Source organism: Tribolium madens, unplaced genomic scaffold, assembly GCF_015345945.1.
Source record: "Tribolium madens isolate multiple individuals breed KSU strain unplaced genomic scaffold, Tmad_KSU_1.1 Scaffold_1;HRSCAF=32;Tcas5.2_LG8, whole genome shotgun sequence".
NCBI classification, from domain to species: Eukaryota; Metazoa; Arthropoda; class Insecta; order Coleoptera; family Tenebrionidae; genus Tribolium; species Tribolium madens.
Window position 1 is genome coordinate 3,091,437 of NW_025400984.1, and position 22,505 is coordinate 3,113,941.

General features: G+C 30.3%; 4 protein-coding genes across 4 annotated transcripts; 2 read left to right on the forward strand and 2 right to left on the reverse strand.

Annotated features, from left to right (window-relative positions):
- Positions 1-6,393: 6,393 nt before the first annotated feature.
- On the forward strand, positions 6,394-8,196 carry LOC123004066. Its single transcript, XM_044397182.1, is given in 3 exon segments — positions 6,394-7,153; positions 7,206-7,364; positions 7,367-8,196. Coding segments are annotated over 3 exon segments (1,749 nt in total).
- Positions 8,197-9,424: 1,228 nt separating this feature from the next.
- On the forward strand, positions 9,425-11,222 carry LOC123004068. Its single transcript, XM_044397183.1, has 2 exons — positions 9,425-10,181; positions 10,234-11,222. Exons 1-2 carry the CDS (start codon positions 9,425-9,427, stop codon positions 11,220-11,222), a joined length of 1,746 nt encoding a protein of 581 aa, XP_044253118.1.
- A 3,080-nt stretch (positions 11,223-14,302) lies between these two features.
- Positions 14,303-15,274, reverse strand: LOC123004069. The gene has a single exon (XM_044397184.1). It carries the CDS (start codon positions 15,272-15,274, stop codon positions 14,303-14,305), a length of 972 nt encoding a protein of 323 aa, XP_044253119.1.
- Positions 15,275-17,152: 1,878 nt separating this feature from the next.
- On the reverse strand, positions 17,153-19,957 carry LOC123004070. Its single transcript, XM_044397185.1, has 2 exons — positions 18,197-19,957; positions 17,153-18,156 (listed from the first exon to the last, which is right to left on the reverse strand). The coding sequence occupies exons 1-2, from the start codon at positions 18,879-18,881 to the stop codon at positions 17,153-17,155; spliced, it is 1,689 nt and encodes a 562-aa protein (XP_044253120.1). The 5' UTR covers positions 18,882-19,957.
- Between the last annotated feature and the right edge of the window lie 2,548 nt (positions 19,958-22,505).

Here is a 22,505-nt window from a genome sequence, read left to right on the forward strand (position 1 = left end):
GTATTTTGTCCAGAAACTTGAAATGATCAATAATGTGTTCATAAAATATTTATTTTTATTGTGAAATAAATCATTCAACATGAACAACAAAAAGCAATTACCATTGCATGACATCATACGTTTGTAGTTTAAATTTTAAATATTAAAAACTTTTATAAAAGGTTTTAATTAATTCTGCTGAAACTTTTAATCTCATTTTTTTTACAATCACTGCAGTTTTAAAAGTGTCATGTTTATTTCAAATGAGTAATTTAGAAGTCATTTCTACATACTTGTATCGAGATAAATGATCATTTAAATTTGTTATTTACAATTATTGTCCGAATTCTAAAATTAAACCTTTTTTGTTCAATAATGCAAAAAAATCTAGCGGAATGATTTGCAGGATTAGTATTATTGAACGAGAATCTATGAGCGTCAAAATAAACAAAGATAAAAGTAAAAGTTGTGATGATTGTTAAAACAGTATTTATTGATTTTATCACAAAAATGGAAACGTGATTAAAATTTAGCCACATTATCATCATTAAAGTTTATCTACAAGATGTAGTGTCCGTTTCTGAAACCATTTATTGTTAGACAAAGTTTATCGGTTTTATAAATGTTATAAAAACACCAATCAGATGATCGCTGCATTATTTATTATAAGAATTATCAACAGAATAAAATATTAAATCATTCCAGAAAGCAAGAACACTAAAACGCGATGCTCTAGCCCACTAAAAGCATATAGTCAAAAAAGCTTAGAAATTGAATCAAGAATGTAATAACAAAGGGCGACAAAAAAAAGTCATGTCGTGACAACTTGACAAATTATATATCATTTTGTTCGTCTCAGTGAGACAAATCAAATGCACTAAAAAAAATTTCAAAAATTTTTTTTCCTAATTTAAATGAATTTGAAATACTTTAACTTTAAAAAATCATTACTCAATAATTGTTATGCCGATTTTTTTCAAATAAAGACCATTCTAAAGTGATGGACTTGCCCTTTAAAATGATATGCAGTTTGAAATTGAATATTGGCCAACTTTTCTTCGAACAGTGTTCGAAGAAGTTCGAAGTAAATCGAAGTAATCTAAGGAAAACCCTACGAGTAATTTTTTTCTTCATCACCATCGTGTAGAGCATCTTTTTATTAGTTGTAATCCAAATTTTTAAAATAATATACCGAGTAGTTTTCAAGATATGATTTTTTGAAGTTAAAGTTTGCAATTCAGGCATTGCGCCATATAAATGCATGTTAATCTTACTTAAAATTGCATTTTTATAAAAGTATTTCTTTTAAAACTCTTCTTTTGCTTAAAAATGGTCAATTTCATCTTCATTGTTCTAATTAGAATAAACAAAAACTTTTTGTTTACTTAAAACAAACAAAGAGTACCTGCGTACTAATTAAAGCAAATAAAAAGTTTTTTTTGTTCTAAAAATAACCACTGATCATTGAGCAAAAAGGATTTAGAAGGTTAACGCACTAGCCTTAAAAATAAGGGCAAATCTTTTTCATATGAAATCACTTTCGGTTCAGATTCCGACTTGTTCACTTTGTTCTAGCTTTCTGAACTTTTTTTTGAAAATGTTCTCAGCAAATGCTTCATTATCTCTTTAGAATGGTCTTACTTTGAAGGAAATCGGCATAACAATTATTGAGTAATGATTTTTTAAAGTTAAAGTATTTCAAATTCATTTAAATTAGAAAAAAAATATTTAGTTCAAAGTGTATGGACTTTTTGAAAATTTTTTAGTGCATTTGATTTGTTTCACTGAGACGAACAAAAAGATATATAATTTGTCAAGTTGTCACGACATGACTTTTTTTTATCGCCCAGTGTAATCAACTTGTTTCGATTGAAAAAAAAACTTTTGAAACGATAAATTTAAATTTGTATCTTTTTTGAATAAAAGTTTCTATTTATATTCAAATAAGTTGTACCTACTTGAAATAAGTACAAATATAGAAAATCTTGATAAAATAACTCCTCAATTGATAAGTTTTTTTAAGGTAACCCCGGACAAAAAAAATCGGCTTAGGTCAAAAACCAGCAGTTCATTTTCCACAATATTGTAGATAAAGTAGTTTAATAATTTATTGATAAAAACAAGACGAACAGTTGGTTGCCTACACTAAATAAATAAATTTTGCTCGAGCATCGAAATCATCACTCCATTTGTTTGTTAAATGAAAATCGATTAAATACTAATGGCAATAAGTACTATAATAGCAATTCATCAAAAGCTCTCGATAATGAGTAAAATGATTATTTATTAAAACAAACATACATTTCAACACTAAAAACTAAAATACTAACAGACAACCCAGTCACAAGTATATAAAAAGCGACCGAAATTTGACGGAAATCCAAAGTTTTTGAAAAAATCAAAGTTTTGGCTTTTAGTACTTTATCAATTCTGTAGTTAGCCTTAGAAACAAGCTTGCTTGAAATCCCTGAATTGAACATTCGTTTCACAATCTCTTTATATCGAAAATAAAACGGATGCCCTTTTGAAAAATAAATGTACGCATAATCGAGTTTAATTCTTTTTGGTATTAGATGCACCAAAGGTTCTTTATAACCCATCAAGTAAAATTTATAGACTGTGTATTTATACTCAAGTTTGCGAAGTGTCATCGCAGTTTGAACCTTTTGAGCAAATTTGTCAAGGATTTTCTCCCTGTTTTGATCAGTGAGAGTAAAACAATTTGTAATATAACTCCTCGAAATTTCTTCCTCTTGAGACGAATTGTAAATTTTTTTAACTTCGTCAGTCGTAAAACATGGCATTTTTGACTTAACAATTTCTCTAAAAGTGTTAATTTGATGTTCACGCAAGTCACTCGTAAATGAGTGAATCATCACAGTCTTAAAACTCGTCGATAAGATTAAAAATGAGAAAATTGTGAGAACGATGAGAATTCGAGTAGAGCTTTTGCGAATTTTGTGTAATGTAAAATTGCTATTTTCGATCAGGATTTGATAATGGATTAGGAACGAAGAGTCCAAATATTTTTTCATCAGAAAACATCCAAGTAAAGACAAAATTATGAGAGTCAACACAACTGATAACCAGGTCCATGTGTCAAAGTTGTAATAAAGCGACTTCCATGCTGGCAGACGTTCAGATTTTGGAACCACCCAATAGGAATAAAACGTTATATAAAGGGGTGTTAAATCAAATTTAAAAAAATCGATCTTTCTGGCTGTATTAAAGTTAAGCATAAATGGAAATTTTCTTTTAAGCAAATGATCTAAAAATTCAAAATTAATATTGTTGAAGAAAATTAATAAACCAACCTAAAGCAGCGGTGCGATTATCTGTTCCATTTTGAGTATTTTCCACCGGAGTGAATTTTATTGTTAATTTGCTAGCAACAGTTTTTAAAAATCTGTTGTAAACTCCTCGGAGATTACCATTATTCCAATGAATATATGGATAATCTTGGAAAAATAGTACCTCATATGAGACGTTATTCTTCTGTGAGTTGTTGTCAAAAACGGTTGATTTCACGTTGACACATTGCAAAACTCGAAGACTTGGAGTTATCAAATGACCGGTGAAGTTTACCAAAATCACATCATATATATAGTAATTGGCCAACTCTCGAAAAAAAGATTCGTAATTTGTCGAATTTATACAAAGTATGAATTTTGCTCGTGGATTAAAAATTTCAACCTTTTCAAGATTTTTCAGCACTGAATCTATATGGTTTTCAAAATGTGTAATAACATAGAAATCTGGTTTTCGATATTCAAATAATTTTAATTCGGAATCGGAACTCGTCTGATAAATGGCTGGAAATGACAATTTCAAGTCTGTATCAATTAAATATATCAAAGTGTCAGATTTAAAATAAATCTTAATAATTTTATCAATACACTCATTAATAAAAAAATTTGTTCTAGCCAAATTACAGAAACCTGAAAGTAAAAAAGAACAAAATATTAAATCTAATCGCATGTTTAGTGACCCGAAAACTGAAGAAAATAATTCATTTTCAGTAAAGTGTAATTTGGTATTATTAATAGATTTTTTTTTATTTTGTTAATTGTTTATCGATTTTAGCCGTAAATAACAATAATTCATTATATAATAAGAAATTAGGAAAAATTTCCTAATAGACAAAATTAATGAAATTTGACCGAATTGAAAAATATTTCAGCGAAAAATACACTCAGGCTAATTCCCAAACCGGCCAATAATACATAAAAGGCTACTGAAATCTGCTGAAAACTTAAAGTATGTGGTCGAATATAACTTTTGGCTTGAAGTAATCTATCAATGTTGTACTCAGTTTTCGCTAACAAGTATTTTCTAAATCCACTGTCATACATCCTTCCTATAATCTCGCGATATCTGAAGAAAAGTGGATGTCCTTTTGCAAAATAAAGGTAAGCAGGATCTAATTTAATTCTTGCTGGAATACTGGACAAAAGACCATCCTCATATCCCATTAAATAAAATTTGTATGAAAAATGTTTGAATTCAATTCTTCTAAGTGTGATTGTGATCGGTTTTCTCTGCGCAAATTCTTGAACTAGAAATTGTCTGTTTGTGTTTGTTAGAGTGGTACATTTGGAAATGTAACTTTTATACGGTTCTGTTGACGTAGCATATATTAATTTTACTTCATCAGTGGTGTAACATTTCATATGCGAATTGATAATCTCTTTTAGTGAATTTATTTGACGTTCTTTTGGACGTTTCTCAAAAGAGACGATCATCAAAGTTTGAAAAGTTGCAGTTAAAACCATGAAAGAGAATAAAGTCGTCAAGATAATGACCCGAGTTGAGTTTTTTTTAAATTGGTTTAGGTCTAAACCGTTTTCTAGAAGCATTTGGTAGTGCAGTAAAATCAATCGAAGCAAGTCGTGTCTGTTAAACGAATGGTGAAAAACACTTAAAAATATGAGAAAAAACAAAATTGACAACCAAGTAAATACATCAAAACTGAGGTAAAGAACTTTCCATCCCGGCAAATAATCGGCTTTCAAAACTACCCAAAAATATTGCATTCCAAGGTTAAGAGAAACTGCATCAAATTGCGTGTAATAATTGGCGTTTTCGAAATTCATCATAACAGCACAGTTTCGACTTTTCAATAATTCTGAAAGTAGATTATCAAGTTCGGAAATGTGTCTTATCAAAAATGAGTAACCTAAAGTGGTGCTCCGATTATCGTACCCTCCATTAACAAATTCAAAGAGTTGGGTATTAAACCTCAGAAAAGTTTGAACGGTGGCGAAGTAGTTGTAAAAAAAACCTCCCAATTTTCCATTTTTCACATACAGGTACGGATAATCTTGATAAAAAACAACCGGAATTGTGACATTTTTCCACAAGTGTGTTAACTCCTCGTAAAAAATATTTGTGTGGTTTAGATTGGCATTGCAATTGTAAGTTGTAATTTTGATATCATTGTTGATAATATTAAAACTTACGATGTTTCCTTTTGTGTCAACCAAAATTGCATGATAAATAAAATAACTGGTCAATTTTTGAAAATAAAGCTTGTAGTTGGTTGATTCAACAACAATAACAAAATAGGCACGAGCGTTAAAAATATCAAAATTTGAAAGAAATTCGAGGGTTGGACTTAAGTCATCCTTAGATGTAATTACATAGAAATCTGGTTGTCTGTAGTGAAACTGTATCAAATTGTCTTGAGTTGTGTTTTGATGTATCACTGGGTACGATATTTGATAGCTTGAGTCAATTAAGTAAATTAATGAATCAACTTTGCAATAAATTTTGATAATTTTATTGATGCACTTATTTACTGAACTGTTTTCATTAATTTCTCCCCGAACTGGACATAGGATTATAAAAAACACGAGAAAATACTTTAGTGTCATGGTTGGATGTGAAAAATATTTTGATTGAAAATTGGTCAGTCGCATTGTAAATATTTTCGTTTTTCTTCAGTGAAAGCTTGAATAAGTAAATAGGAGTCATAGAGAAATAACAACATGAATTGATAATAACGATAATGGCTAGAAAATCAAGGTTATTATCAACTTTGGAAAATATAAAAAATGTAAATATCGGAAAGCTATTCAGGTGTTTCTAGATGAAGAAAAAAAATCTTAAGTTGATTGATATTGATTTTAAAAACACAAGTTTTAAAAAATTACTTTTATTTTATCTGAGAAAATATTAACAATAAAACAAATAATTCTTAAATTTGTGTGTGCTAAAATAAATAGAAAATAATATTAGTTAAACTATTTAAAACTAAATACACAGTTGGCTAATTTTGTGTTTAATACGGAATAATTTGTTTGCTGATTATCAGAGTAATTGTAAAATATGTTATGACGTATGATTATTACCGAATGTATATCAAATATTAGCCTAAGTATTCAAATGTGAGAGCGTTGTCATCCACATTTAAAAATGCTTTGGACGTTTATTCTCCTTTCTTCACTTGTTCTTTGTTCAAACGCAAAAAACAATTCACTGCTTAAACCAGTTTCTAGAAACAGTGTGGAACAAAATGTTTGTCTTGAAAAACTTATTAGTAAAGTGAGTCTTCCGGACTCTGAAATTTTTTTTATTAACTCGCAATTGAAAATTCCTTTTCCCGTCGTGTATCAGGATTTATCACTGGAGTATTTTCACATTTTCAAATTTCGTAAACCAAATGTTTACATTATCACACTACAAGACATTCAAGTTGCAACAATAGTAGAGTCTCTTTTAAAATTTCAGATTTATAATCCAAGAGCGACTTTTATCATAGTCGTTTCTGAAACAGTTGACAAAAAACAAATCCTTCTACAATTATCAAAATATTTCATTTACGACGTAATTTTGTTGACTAGGGAAAGTTTGCATTTGACAACATATGAACCCTTTAAAAACGAAAAAGTTTTTGATGAAAACATTGAACCAAAAATTTTGGCTAATTGCGAGTCTTTTGACTTATCAATGATGGCTGAAAAACAATTGCCGAAATTGTGGAGAAATACAACAGTTTCAGGAGTGTTTCACGATTTTTTCCCATATTTGTATGAAGGCAAATCCAGAATAGAAGGAGGTGATTTTTACCTTTATAGAAAGTTTATTCAGAAAGCTGGTTTTAAAAATCACACTTATTTGAAAGTGGATTTTGTCGGTTTTGATAAAAGAAACGGTAGTTATGATGGCGCTTTAAGTATTATTTTTATTAATTTAATTCAATTTTGAAACTGATGTAATAATTGTAGAAAAACTCTTCGACCGGGAAGCAACCATACTAATAAACGTTTACGAGGCTCATGAGCATTTAATCCACGATTTTGATATGGTACCACTCCATATGGGTACTCCTCAGTACTGGGTTGTACCACATGCACGTCCTCGAGCATACTGGAAAGCAATAATTTTCAGTTTAATTATGATCTTTGGTTGATTATTACACTCTTTCTCGTTGTGTTAAGTCTAATTTGGACGTGTTTAGACAACAAAAATTTTCTTGTCTCATTTCTGATAATGTATCAAATATTGACTGAAATATCAGTTTCTAGTGTTATCAAAGTTCGCTCAAATTCGACACGATTTTTAGTATTTGCAGTGCTTTTGCCATTTCTAGTTCCATCAACAACATTCAAAAGTGCAATGATTCACTCACTGACAAGCAATTCTTACGAAACACAAATCAATTCTTTGAAAGACATAATTGACTATAAATTAACCTGTAATATCACAAAATCGATTCAAAAAACTTTTGGACACTCAAACGATACTTATGAAAAATATGTTAAAGCATGTCACACTCACCAATCTGAAAAAGATAATAACAAAATTTTTGAAGAAATTGTAATCAACAAAAGAAACGTTGCTACAATATCTAGAATGACACAGTACAAAAGAGCTGTAACAAAATTTTATCAAGCAGGATACAGAGGATCTTTAATGCATGTAATACCAACACCTATAGTCTACACTTACATGAATTTTTATTTGGCGAAAGGAAGTCCTTTTTATTATCGGTTTCTTGACATTAGTAAAAGATTCCAGTCGAGCGGAATTACAAAAATTGTGTATAGAAATCAAGTCTGGGAATCAAAAAGAGTTATCAGTTTTCATCAACTGCTAAATTCCAAGAATTTATCAATTAGACAAGTCGCTGTGGCATTTTATATTCTGTTCATCGGACTGGTTGTTGCTTTTGGAGTATTTTTAGTAGAAGTTTTATACAATTTGTTTTTTAGATAATAGAATCAAAAATATTTCAGTTAAAATACAGAAAAAAAAAACACAATCATAAAATATTTTAAAGCGTTGTATTTCTAGTGACGGAATAAAAACTATTTTATTCAAATCTCGTTTTTTGCTCATCAGTTAGCCCAAAAACAGATAAGACATGCTATAGCAATAGGACAAAGAGCCGAATCATAGGACTGCTTTAGCTTTCGATTCCTTTCGTTCAAATAACATTTTTAACATTTTTTTAAACCCAAATGCTTGTAATCGACTACTAATATTAAAACATCTATGATATAACGGACTACCTTTTGAAAACTAAATTTAGTAATAGGCTATAGATATTAAATCTTTAAATTTTTAGCTTTACTAAAATCGAGCACAAGAAAGAGCAAAATATAAGTATTACACTCATCGTTCAAATAATCAATGATTATTAAAGTCATAGTGACAAAATTTTATTAAATTACGATAATTAACTAATAAATTTTCATAATTTTATTAATACAGTCATTTACGGAACTAAGGTTTATGAACAACATAAAAAATACGTTAATGTCATGATTAGATGTGAAAAATGTTTCGATTGAAAATTTCTTATTTGTATTGGAAATATTTTCGTTCTTCTTCTGCGAATAGAAAAATAACATCCGGAGGATCAATTATTATTATCAACTTTGGAAAATATAAAAAATGCAAATACTTAATTTATAAAATAGAGTACTGTTTCTTGAAAGACCTTTGGCGTGTTCCTAGCAGAAATTTTAATCATTTTTTTTTGTAAAGAAAAAAATCTTGTGTTGATTTTTATTGATTTTGAAAACGACAGTTTTTTTATTTTAGCTGAGAAAGTCCTAACAATAAAATAAATAATTCTTTAAAAATAATATTAATTAAACAATCTAAAACTAAATACCACAATTGGCTAATTTTGTGTTTTAATACGCTAATTTGTTTTCTGGTTATCAGAGTTCAGAGAAATTGTAAAATCGTACTATGACGTACTATTACCGAATATATTATATCAAATATTCATATGTCATTAATGTGAACGTTAGGAATAAATAATACTTTTATGAAGAGAAAAATTAATATTAATATAAATAAATATTTCTAAACTGTATTGAATGTTTTATGAACAAAATAAAAACTATATATATTTCCAAAAAAAAAAATGTATAAAACGTGTTGTTTTAGCCTAAGTATTTAAATGTGAAAGCGTTGTCATCCACATTTAAAAATGCTTTGGACGTTTATTCTCCTTTCTTCACTTGTTTTTTATTCAAGCGCAAAAAATTATTCACTGCTTAAACCAGTTTCTAGAAACAGTGTGGAACAAAATGTTTGTCTTGAAAAACTTATTAGTAAAGTGAGTCTTCCAGACTCTGAATTTTTTTTTATTAACTCGCAATTGAAAATTCCTTTTCCCGTCGTGTATCAGGATTTATCACTGGAGTATTTTCACATTTTCAAATTTCGTAAACCAGATGTTTACATAGTCACTCTAGAAGAAAATCAAGTTGGAACAATAGTAGAGTCTCTTTTAAAGTTTCAGATTTACAATCCGAGAGCGACTTTTATCATGATTGTTTCTGAAACAGTTGACAAAAAACAAATTTTCCTACAATTATCAAAATATTTCATTTACGACGTGATTTTGTTAGAAAGGGAAAGTCTGAGTTTGACGACATATGAACCCTTCAAAAACGAAAATGTTTTTGATGAAAACATTGAACAGAAAATTTTGGCCAATTGCGAGTCTTTCGACTTATCAATGGCTGAAAAAAAACTACCGAAATTGTGGAGAAATACAACAGTTTCAGCAGTGTTTCACGACTTTTTTCCCTATTTGTATGAAGGCAAATCCAGAATAGAAGGAGGTGATTTTTACATTTATAGAAAGTTTATTCAGAAATCTTGTTTTAAAAATCACACTTATTCTAAAGTAGAATTTGCCGGTTTTGACCAAAGAAACGGTAGTTATGATGGCACTTTAAGTATTATTTTTATTAATTTAATTTAATTTTGAAATTGATGTAATAATTTTAGAAAAACTCTTCAACCGGGAAGCAACCGTACTAATAAATGTTTACGAGGCTCATGAGCATTTAATCCACGATTTTGATATGGTACCACTCCATATGGGTACTCCTCAGTACTGGGTTGTACCACATGCACGTCCTCGAGCATACTGGAAAGCAATAATTTTCAGTTTTAATTATGATCTTTGGTTGATAATTACACTCTTTCTTGTTGTGTTAAGCCTAATTTGGATGTGTTTAGAGAACAAAAATTTTCCTGTCTCATTTCTAATGATATATCAAATATTGATTGAAACGTCAGTTCCTACTGTTATCAAAGTTCGTTCAAATTCGGCCCGATTATTTGTTTTTGCAGTCTCTTTAGCATTTCTAGTTCAATCAACAACATTTAAAACTGCAATGATTCGCTCACTGACAAGCAATTCTTACGAATCACAAATCAATTCTTTGAAAGACATAATTGATTATAAATTGACTTGTAATATAACAGAAGCTATTCAAAAGACTTTTGAGCACTCAAACGATACTTATGAAAAATATGTTAAAGCATGTCACACTCACCAATCTGAAAAAGATAGCAACAAAATTTTTGAAGAAATTGTAATCAACAAAAGAAACGTTGCTACAATATCTAGAATGACACAGTTCAAAAAGGCTAAAATTAAATTTTATCATGCAGGATATAAAGGACCTTTAATGCATATGATACCAACACCTGTGGTCTACGCTTATATGAATCTTTATTTGGCGAAAGGAAGTCCTTATTATCATCGGTTTCTTGACATTAGTAGAAGACTCCAGTCTAACGGAATTACGAAAATTGTGTATAGAAATGAAGTTTGGGAATCAAAAAGAGTTATCAGTTTTCATCAATTGCTAAATTCGAAAAACTTATCAATTAAACAAGTCGCTGTGGCATTTTATATTCTGTTCATCGGACTGGTTGTTGCTTTTGGAGTGTTTTTAGCAGAAGTTTTATGCATTTTTTTTAGATAATAGAGTAAAAAATATTTGTGTTAGAATAAAGAATAAATAATCACATAAAATATTTTCTAAAGCATTTTATCTCTAATTAGTAATTACGGAATAAAAACATTTTATTCAAATCTCGTTTTTTGCTCATCATTTTTTCGAAAAACTTCACAAGCGCTACACTAAGAAACTACAGATAAAACGCTACGCCATATTCTCAATAATATTCTCAATAGTCATTTTCTTAGACCAGAAAGCTTGTAATCGACCACTAATACTCGTATCTATTGACAAATAAATATTGTAATACACCATTGGTCCTGGTAATATATGGAGCAAAAGTTTCTTGTCCATAAATTTGTTCAAATCGTGTTCAAACTGAGTGGTTCTTGATGTGATTTCAACATCACCTTTAAAAGCAATCCAGTCCAAAATTTCGTCCTTTTTCTCTTCAAATTCGTGAATTGCGCAATTGTCGAAGTAGTTTTTGTATGGATTTTTGGAGTCAAAATAGGTCATTTTTACGGTATTTGTAACGTTGCAGGATAATCCATTATCAACCATATCCTTAAGACATTTACCGTAAAATGGAGTTACTTTGACATCCCGAGTTACTTTAACACGTTGTGGGGCTACTAATTCTGTTTCATTTACAGTATAGGTACTTACCGAAATTATGTTTATTTTATTTTTATGCCATATAAAAGCCATAACATATGTCAATGATAACATATCAAAAAAATAAAATATTTTTTTTTTTAGAAAATATATATTTTATGTGTTAAAGTACCCCTCAGGTAAGTATAACTTAACGTAATTAAACGTAATTAAAAATAGCCCCGAAGTCGGGGTTTGACACCAAATTTTCTAATTTTTTTTTGGAAAAGTATGACCTTGAGGAATAATTTTAAATTTGTTTGTTAAAGCAGAAGGATCAGTTGTTCTGATGGTAACTTTTTCAAGAAAATTTTGCATAAAATAAAAAAGTTACAATAAGGAAACCTCTCAAACTATGTCAACAAACTCGATTTACGGTAATCTATTTCACGTAATCATCTCATAGACTTAAACTCAGTTGAAATCACCAAAAAGGACAAAAGTTACAAGTCGGGGGAAATTTGTCTGAAGTTTTATTTCACTATTGGTCGATTACAAAATTAATTGCAAAATGGTCAAAAAAGACGAAAAAATCCACCTTTTGCTAAAAAAGCCAAGATGTTGCAAGCAGCAAAAAAATTATATAACCAACCAAAAAAAAAATCGCTTTCTAAAACGGCACACGTTGAGCTTTTGGTACTTTCCTCGAATACGAAGCAACCAAATTAAGTGGAACTAAGTCGAAATCTAAATAAGCAGGCAAGTGTGTTTGCCAAAAGTTCATAAAAGTTTGAGTTTTTGGGTTTTAAAGATCCTTTAAAAAACTAACATATTTATAAAAAATATTGGGGAGAACTTTACCTACTTTACCAACAAAACACCCATTTTGCTTCACAAATTCAGTGGCAATGTCCTTTTTAAATATGTGTGTGATAAAATTAACAGAAAATAATATTAAATGAACTATCTGAATTTAAATACACAATTGGCTAATTTTGTGTTTTAATACGCAATCATTTGTTTGCTGATTATCAGAGTTCAGAGTAATTGTAGTAAAATTGTGCTAGAACGTATGATTATTGCCGTATGCATATCAAATATTCATATGGTATTGATGTGAACGTTAGGTACAAAAGATAGTTTTATCAAAAGATGAATTAATATAAAATATTTCTAAACTGCTTTTTTTGAATGTTTTATGACACAGTAGAGTTTAATGGTCAGAATAAAAAAAACTAAATACAGTCAAACAAATATTTAAAAAAAAATGTACAAAACGTTTTGTTTTATGATAAAAGGAATTCATAATTTGTTCAAGGTGCAAGTTTTTGTGGTTAAAGGAGGGTACCCCCCTTTAAGGTCTTGTTTTAACCTAAATATTCAAATGTGTAAGCATTGTGATCAACATTTAAAAAATGCTTTGTACTTTTATTCTCCTTTCTTCACTTGTTCTTTATTAAAGCGCAAAAAATTATTGACTGCTTAAACCAGTTTCTAGAAATAGTGTGGAACAAAATGTTTGTCTTGAAAAACTTATTAGTAAAGTGAGTCTTCCGGACTTCGATTTTTTTTTATTAACTCGCAATTAAAAAATTTTCCCGTGGTGTATCAGGATTTATCACTAGAGTATTTCCACATTTTTAAATTTCCTAAACTAGATGTTTACATTGTCACACTGGAAGAAATTCAAGTTGCAACAATAGTAAAGTGTCTCTTTTAAAATTTCAGATTTATAATCCAAGAGCGACTTTTATCATAGTCGTTCCTGAAATAGTTGACACAAAACATTTTTTTTTACAATTATCCAAATATTTCATTTACGACGTGATTTTGTTGGATAAGGAAAGTCTGAGTTTGACGACATATGAACCCTTTAAAAACGAAAACGTTTTTGATGAAAACATTGAACCGAAAATTTTGGCCAGTTGCGAGTCTTTCGACTTATCAATAATGGCTGAAAAAAAGATACCGAAATTGTGGAGAAATACAACAGTTTCAGGAAGGTTTCACGACTTTTTCCCGTTTTTGTATAAAGACGAATCCAAAATAAAAAGAGGTGATTTTTTCCTTTATAAAAAGTTTATTTCCCGAGCTGGTTTTAATAACAACACTTATTTGAAAGTAGATTTTGCCGGTTTTGATCAAAGAAACGGTAGTTATGACGGCACTTTAAGTAATTTTTATTAATTTAATTTAATTTTCAGACTGATAAAACAATTTTAGAAAGTCTCTTCAACCGGAAAGCAACCATACTAATGAGCGTTTACAAGACTCATGAGCAATACAAATACAAATTTGGCAATCAAAAAGAGTTATCAGTTTTCATCAATTATTAAAACCGAGAAATTTATTAATCAGACAAGTCGTTGTGGCATTTTATATTCTGTTTATTGTATTGGTTGTTGCTCTTGGAGTGTTTTTAGCAGAAGTTTTGTGCAAAAATTATATTTCCGATAAAATAAAAAAATAAAACACATAAAACACTGCCTAAAGCGGTTTATTTCTAATTACTCAATAAAACACATTTCATTCAAATCTCGTTTTTTGATCATTATTTCTCCAAAAAACGCCACATACGCTACACCAGTCCCAAAAAACCACAAATAAAACGCTACAGCAATATGCTCAATAGTTAGATCATCCGATTTGATTTTTGCATGTGACTTCAGAACTGCTTCAGCTTTAGATTTGTTTCGTTCAAATAACATTTTTTTAAACCCAAATGCTTGTAATCGACTACTAATATCAAGAAATCTATAATAAAACGGAGTCCCTTTTGACAAATAAATATAGTAATAGACCATTGGTCCTGGTACCATATGGAGCAAAGGTTCCTTGTGTCTCAACTCATAAAATTTGCTCAAAGCGTGTTTAAACTGAGTGGTTCTTGATGTGGTTACAACATCGCGTTTGTAAGCAATCCGGTCAAAAATTTCGTCCTTTTTCTCTTCAAATTCGTGAATTGCACAATTTTGGACGTAATCTTTGTAAGGATCATTGGAGTAAAAATAGGTCATTTTTACGGTATTTATAATATTGCAAGATAATCCGTTATCAACAATATCCTTAAGGGAATTAATCTGTTTCTCGTAAGAAAAACTAGTAAGTGATCGAATCATCTCAGACTTGAACTCAGATGAAATCACCAAAAAAGGCAAAAGTGTTGCTAAAATCATAATTCGAGAACAATTTGTCCTAAGTTTGGTTATCTCACTATTTGCTGATTCCAAAATTAATTGCAAAATGGTCAAAAAAGACGAAATAAAATCCCCCTTTTGCAAAAAACGCCAAGTCGTTGCAAGCAGCACAAGAAAAAATAAAATAACTAACCACAGAAACCCACTAAAAGTAAGAAAAATCGCTTTCCAAAATGGCACACGTCGAGCTTTTGGTACTACCCATGAGTACGCAGCACCCAAATTAAGTGGTACCAAGTCAAAATCTAAAAAAGCAGGCAAGTGTGCTTGTCGAAAGTTCATCAAAATTTGGATCTTGCGATTATAGAGATCCTCTAAAAAACTAAAATATAAAAAATATTTGGAAAAAACTTTACCCACTTAGAACGCCAACGAAACTGCCATTTTGCTTCACAAATTCAGTCGCAGTGTCATTTTTGAGAATCAGTTCATCGGTTTTAAAGCCAGTTTTTGCAATAAAAAACTCATGAAACGTGTATTCGCCGCCTTTTATTGACCCATCTTTAAGATACAAATAAGGGAAAAATTCGTAAAATACTGTTTTTATTGTTGTGTTTCGCCACAATTTTGGCAATTTCGTTTCCCAAATTATTGCTTGGTCAAAAGTGAAATTTTCACAGTTTCCCAAAATTTTTGGCTCAATTTTTTGTGCAAAAATGTCTTCGAAGGTATAAGGATTGTGAGTTATTAAGTTTTGACTTGAAGTTTCAAATACTAACACGTTATAGATAAAATAATCACGTAATTGTGAAAAAATTTCTTCTTCAAATAAGTCAGTCAAAATAATAAATTTAGCTCTCGGGTTATAATTGTCATAACTAACAAGAGACTCTAAAATCTCTATTAAATTATTTTTCACTGTTATCACATACAAGTCCACTTTCCGGATTTCAAAAACTTGCAAATTATCTTTGGATAAATCCTGATAAATGACGGGAAATGGGATTTCAAAATCACAGTTTATTAAATAAATAACTGATTTTGAAAGAATATTTTTTGTGATAATTTTACTAAGACAATGATTTTTATTATTGAAACTTGTGATATTAAACTTCAAATCTTTAGCTTTACTAAAATCAAGTGCAAGAAAGAGCAAAATAAAAATTACACTCATCGTACAAACAATCAATGATCAATAAAATCAAAGTGGCAAAATTTTATTAAGTTACAATAATTAACTTAATGGAAAAATGCTGTTCCAGTAACAACCGTTCATTGGAAATTGATGTAATTTCTCAACATGACCGGCAATAAAAAATACTGTTTCAAACACGAATTTTAAAAAATCAGGTCAAGTTTTAATTTTTATTTATACTCGTTTTCATATTAATGTGCATGTGCATGTGGCAACCATGCAAAAATTCAAACAATCCTAACGTCAATCTTCCCTAAAAATAATTTTTTTCAAATAAATGTGTACCCCAGGTAGCAAAAAATAATTAAAATTAACAAGGTATAATTAACATAGGGTAGGAAATACAGGGTGTTTCACATAACTTTACGAGGCTTGCGCCTAATGTACGCACCCAAATATACAAAAATCACAGAACACTGGATACAAAAAACATACATTTAATTATTTAATTTTTGGAAACCCATGACAGTAGTTGTCAAACTAATCACTGTTTCATTAATAGTCATAAACTGCAGTTTTTCAGAAACAATTATCATTTGTTCTATCCAGAGTCGGCATGAATATGATTCTAGTTTATCTATCCTAATCACTAACCAACTAAAAACGTTGTAATTTTTTAAAGGGTGAACAAATTAGAGAAAATTATTCAATTTTTCAAAATTTGTAATCGAGTTCGTATCGGAATATGTATTATTGATTGCATCTTACAGGCGCAGGCCTCGTAAAATTACGTAGAACACCCTGTATAAAGATTTTTGTCATTATTGATGTGATTAAATTTGTTCTGAATGACATTAATGACACTTTTTGTGTGAATTCGCCTTTAAATTAAAGATGCATTTACAACCTACTTGATGCACATTAATAAATATAAAAAAGAGTTAAGTTTATACAAGAAATGACAAACAAACCGGTGACAAAAACCTGAAATGATGTCTCTTTCTCAAATTGTCGAATTTAAGTTTCAGTTTTGATGGAACAAAAAGCGTGACAGTTTTAATTAATTAAATACAAAATTACAAACCTTATTTTATTTCCACACTAGATTTATGTTTATACAAAATAATTTCAACGACAAAAGCCACAAAACTGCAAGACAGTCCAATATAAAGGACATAAATTCCCATTGAGACATTTTCAAGTGCCAAATTTTTCGACTGAATCTTCTCATTCGACTTCAAAGCACTTGCAATTTTATAATCGACGATTCTTCTAAAATAAGCCGTGAAACCACTCGAATGCATCCGACTCACGACTTGGGTAATTCGATCATGGAGAGGAAACCCCTTTGTCAAATAAATATACAAAAAATCAAACTTGACTTGTTTCCGAATCAGAAAAATTGGAGGTTTTTGGTACCCCATTTGCAGCAGAGTATTAGCAGCAAATTTGAATTTCAAATTTCGCGAAATCGTTGCTGACTTTTCCTCGAGCGCGATTTTAAGAAGAATGTCTTGTTGATCGTCTAAGTCGTCCAATTCGTCGCAATTTGAGACGTATTTGAAGTAGAAATCGCTGACCGATTTGTAGAGAAGCTTCATGTCTTGTGATACATAACACGACAGGTTTTTGGCTATAATATCGTCAAGACTTTTGATTGGATAGTCGTAGAGAACCGTGTTGAATGAGTTCAACATTTCGCTCTTGAAAGTCGTCGAAATGATCAAAAACGAAAACATGGACGAAGCGATGAAAATCCGGTTTGAAATTTTCTTGATTTTTAATACCTTAAAACTGTTGGATTCCGAGAAGAGTTGGTAGTGGGTAAAAAACGAGTAAATTAACCCTCGGCCCTCGATGTAATGCCAAATAATTGTGAGCAAAATCAGGACGAAAAAAATTGACGTCCAGACAAGAGAGTCAATGTCGAGTAAAAAAATTTTCCAGTAGGGTACCTGTCGCCCCCTGGGTACCACCCAATAGAAGTGCGCGGCTAAATCAATCGGCACCAAATCGACCTTCAAGTGGCTACTAGCCTGTAAAGTTTGTAGGTTTCCAATTATGTGAAAATCGCGTCTCTGTAACAAGCCTGGACGATTTGAGTGAACAAATTGTAAAAAAGTACAAACCCAAAAAAATCCACGATTTGCGTTCATCTAACTCTTTAATCACTAAATTAAACTCTAATTTCTCCTTAATCATGCTGAGGACTTTGTAGTTTTCGCCAAGCAAAGTCTGGTTTTCGTAATACAAATAGGGAAAATGTTCGGCAAAAATCGCTCGAACTGTGGTGTTCCTCCACAGTTTTGGTATTTTCTTATCGAAAATTTTTGCAAGAGAATAATTGTGACAACCACCCAGGATGTACGGTTCAGGGTTGATATTCACGTTTTCGCCAACAAATGGGTCGTAAGTGACAATTTCCCGCTCTTGGTCAATTATCACAACTTTGTAGATGAAATACAAAGACAGCGATTTAAAAATTTCAGAAAATTCCCCTGTTTCACGTGAGATAATCACAAATTTGGCTCGCGGGTTTAACATTCCGATTTTTTCCAAAGTGATTAAATGTTTATCAATTTTAGCGGTCAGTGTTATCACAACGATTTTGGGTAATTGGTAAACGAATTTTTTCACCGAATGAGTGCCGTTTTGCCGAATCGATGGTAACGGAATTTGTAAGTCTGGTGAGTCCATTACTAAAATTATATCTCCGGGGTGATAATGATTCTCCAGAATTCTATTAACACAGTCAAGTACGACACCATTGCACCAAAAAATATGAACAAAAGTGAGAAAACAGTGCCACTTCATTCTATTTACCTAAATAAAATAAATCAATTGTGTTTATATTTTTGGATCTGAATCGAAATTATTCTCATAAATATTTTAAAAGCTGTTGTTTGTAGAAAAATCACATACAATTACATATTTCGCTCCAAACTGATAAAACGACAAATTTATGGTATTTTATATGTCTATTAACTTAATTTAAACACCATTATCCTCAATTTGGGTGACTCAAATTTGAAATAAACAAGTTAGATTGATCGAATCGTCTTTAACTTATGACAGTCAAAGATTATTTTAATGTAACAATAAAAAAATTAACGCAATTTGGAACTGCTACATATGTATGAATTTGTAGGACAGAATAAAAATGATAAAAATAATAAAAAAATCAATAAGCCTAATACGGGTAACGTCACAAATAACTTAATTCAAACAATGCTGAATTTTTAACATTTGACATTTTTTAATCATAATTTATTGTAATTGTCATTTATTTTAGCTTTGCTCTTAAAATTTCAATAAAAAAAGTAATAATACTTATAACTATTCCCACTGACCAAGCATAGAAAGCAAATAATATTTTCTCAAATTTAATAACTTCTGAAGAAAATTTTTCAGTCAAGAGCCGCAGACTTGTAATTTCTTTCAGTTCCACATTTCTGATATTCTGAATTATGCCAGCAGAATCCATCCTTTGAACAACAGTGTTAAAACTGTCACACAGAGGGTAACCTTTTGTAAAATATGCATATAAATAATCAGCTTTAATTTGTGGTTTAATAAAATGCATTGAAAATGAATCGTTTGGAAAATAAAGACGGATCATAGTACTAACCACTTCATACTGTAGCGAACCGGTCACGAAAGCTGCACCAACTTCAAAAGCAGCTTTTGCAATCGCAAATTGAACCATTATATCAATATTGTCGTTTAAAGGAAAACAGTTTGAAACTTACTGATTGGAAGAATTATCAAATTGATAAAACTTCTGTATGTCGTAACCGACGAAACATGGTAAATTATTGTTACGAATATGCACTACAAAATATAGGGCGGCGGCATGGGATGTCAGTCACAGTCAGTCATAATTAGTGGAATTGTGAGATCGACGTGAGAAGCGTTTCGTTGAAGATTTGCACTAGATTAAAAAAATGTTATATAATTCTTTTTAATCTAGTGCAAATCTTCAACGAAACGCTTCTCACGTCGATCTCACKATTCCACTAATTATGACTGACTGTGACTGACATCCCATGCCGCCGCCCTATATTTTGTAGTGCATATTCGTAACATTATTTTTAACAATGTCTTGTAGACTATTGAAAGGACACTCGGTTGCATAAGTTGTAAAAGAATCAAGCAACTCACTTTTAATAAGTGTTGAAATTATTACAAAAGCACACAGTGAAAATGTTGTCAAAACTCGAATTGAATTTTTTCGAAAAACTGCCAAATTAATTGCTGATTCAAACAACATTTGATAAGTTTGTATGATCGAAAGCTCAAAATCGTTTGCATCTGTTAGAAAATAACAAAACACACTTAACACAATTAAACAAAAAAGTAATAAAATGAGTGGAAACAACTCAAACTTGGCAAAAAATATTTTCCAAACTTTCTTTTCACTACATTGGGGAACAATCCAGTGACGATCCAGCGTCAAGTAAATTCCAATTAAATCAAACTTTGCAGAAGTGTGAATGTCAAAATGTCGGTAGTTTAGCATTATGTGTCTTTCTTTAAGCTGCAATAAATCTGATCAAAAAGAATTGAAAAACTTCCAAATCTGAATATTACTTAGCATAGCTGTAACAGTGTTTTCGGTTCCGTTTGTGACAGTTAATTCCTCAAAACTTATCTGGAATTGTAATTGTTTTGCTACCACTTCAAAAACCTCGTAAAATTTTCCTTCCAGAGTGTTGTTTAATATCGTGTCCCCGACTGCATCAACGTAAGGAAAATCCTCGACGTATGTGACCAAAACTGTCGTGTTTCTCCACAAAAAATTTAAAGTTTTGTTCAAAATATTTATAGAAAAGTTAAACCAGTCGCATTTTCCTAAATTTGTTGGTTCTATTCCAGTTGCAAGCACATTCTCGTAAATAAAAGGATCGTAAGTGATTAAGTCACCCTCAAGAGTCAGGACAACAACTTTGTAAATAAAATACTTGGCAAGGATTCGGAAAATGTTGGGACTGAAAGGTGCCGTTTGGATTATTATAAAATAGGCTCTGGGATCAAAAAGTTCGTATTCTTGAAGTAAGTCAAAAATCTTTTCAAGTGATTGATTTGTAAGTGTGATAATGTAGATGTTAGGAAGTTGGGTTATCATTTTTGTAAAAAAATTTTTTGATGTGCTTTGATAAATGCAAGGGTATGGGAAATACATGTCTGAATCTAGTAATAATATTGTCCAAGGTGCAACGTAGTACTTTTCCAAAATTTTTTCAACACATTTCGTTGTGGCAAAATTAAAATTAAGTCGATGTTTTGTTGCATAAATCACTGATAGAAGAAATAAAACACTTACTATTTTCGCAAAATACATTCTGACGACGATTTATAATAAAAAATAATTCTAGTTTTAGAAATAATCACTTGTAACTTGAAAACAAGTCGAAAGTTTATAGTGGAAGTGGCTGGTATAAATTAAAAACAGTTATCAAAAAATGCTTTTATTGTAATTTTTCTATTAGCGTTATGAAAAAGTACAACAATAAAATTCACTTTAGCGCATCATAATTATAAAGTAGAAAACAATACACTTAATATAAGAAATAAACTTAATATGCAACAGTAGAAACGCAAAAAACATTTTTTCAAAATTTGTGACTTTCATTTCAGTTTGTTTTCTACAACTTCGATAATAAAAATTACAGAAGCAAAACTTAAGCCAATTAACCACAAGTAGAAGACAAAAGAAATGTTTTCAAGAGTGACATTTTTCGAAAAAAGTTCTCTCCTTCGATTAAGTTTTTGATTAATTTTGTAAAAAGCTTGGTCCCGAAAAAACATGATTAAGCCAGCTGTGTCCATCCTTTGAATAATTAAATTAAAACTGTCGCTCACAGGAAAACCTTTAGTAAAATATGTGAAAACAAAATCAAATTTCACTTGTGCTTTAATAGAATGTCCAACCGTGTGTTCAAAACCTTGTCGAGAGAGATCATTAGAGGCAAATTTAAATTTTAACATTCTACTAATCACTGCAGTGTCTTTATGTGTAGCTATTCGTCTAAAAATAGTCCTATGATCGTCATTTTCGTCAATAGAAACACACTTTAAGACGTATTGACTGTGAATTGAGTCATGAAATTGATAATAATCCTTCATATCATTGCTAACATAACATTTCAAATTATTTTTGATTATATCTTGCAAATTTTTGTAAGGACATTGAGTCACATGTGTGGTAAATGAGTGAAGCAACTCGTTTTTGACAACATTGGAAAGGATCAAAAACCCAAACATCGAAGTCGCTGTCAAAATTCGAGTCGAAATTATACGAATTTTTGAAAAATTTAAAATCACTGACTCGATCAGCATTTGAAAATTTAGCAAAATGGCGTAAACTAAATCATTTCGTTTCGAGATGTAGTACCACATCACACTTAATAAAAAAAGAAAAACTGTAGTAAAAAACAG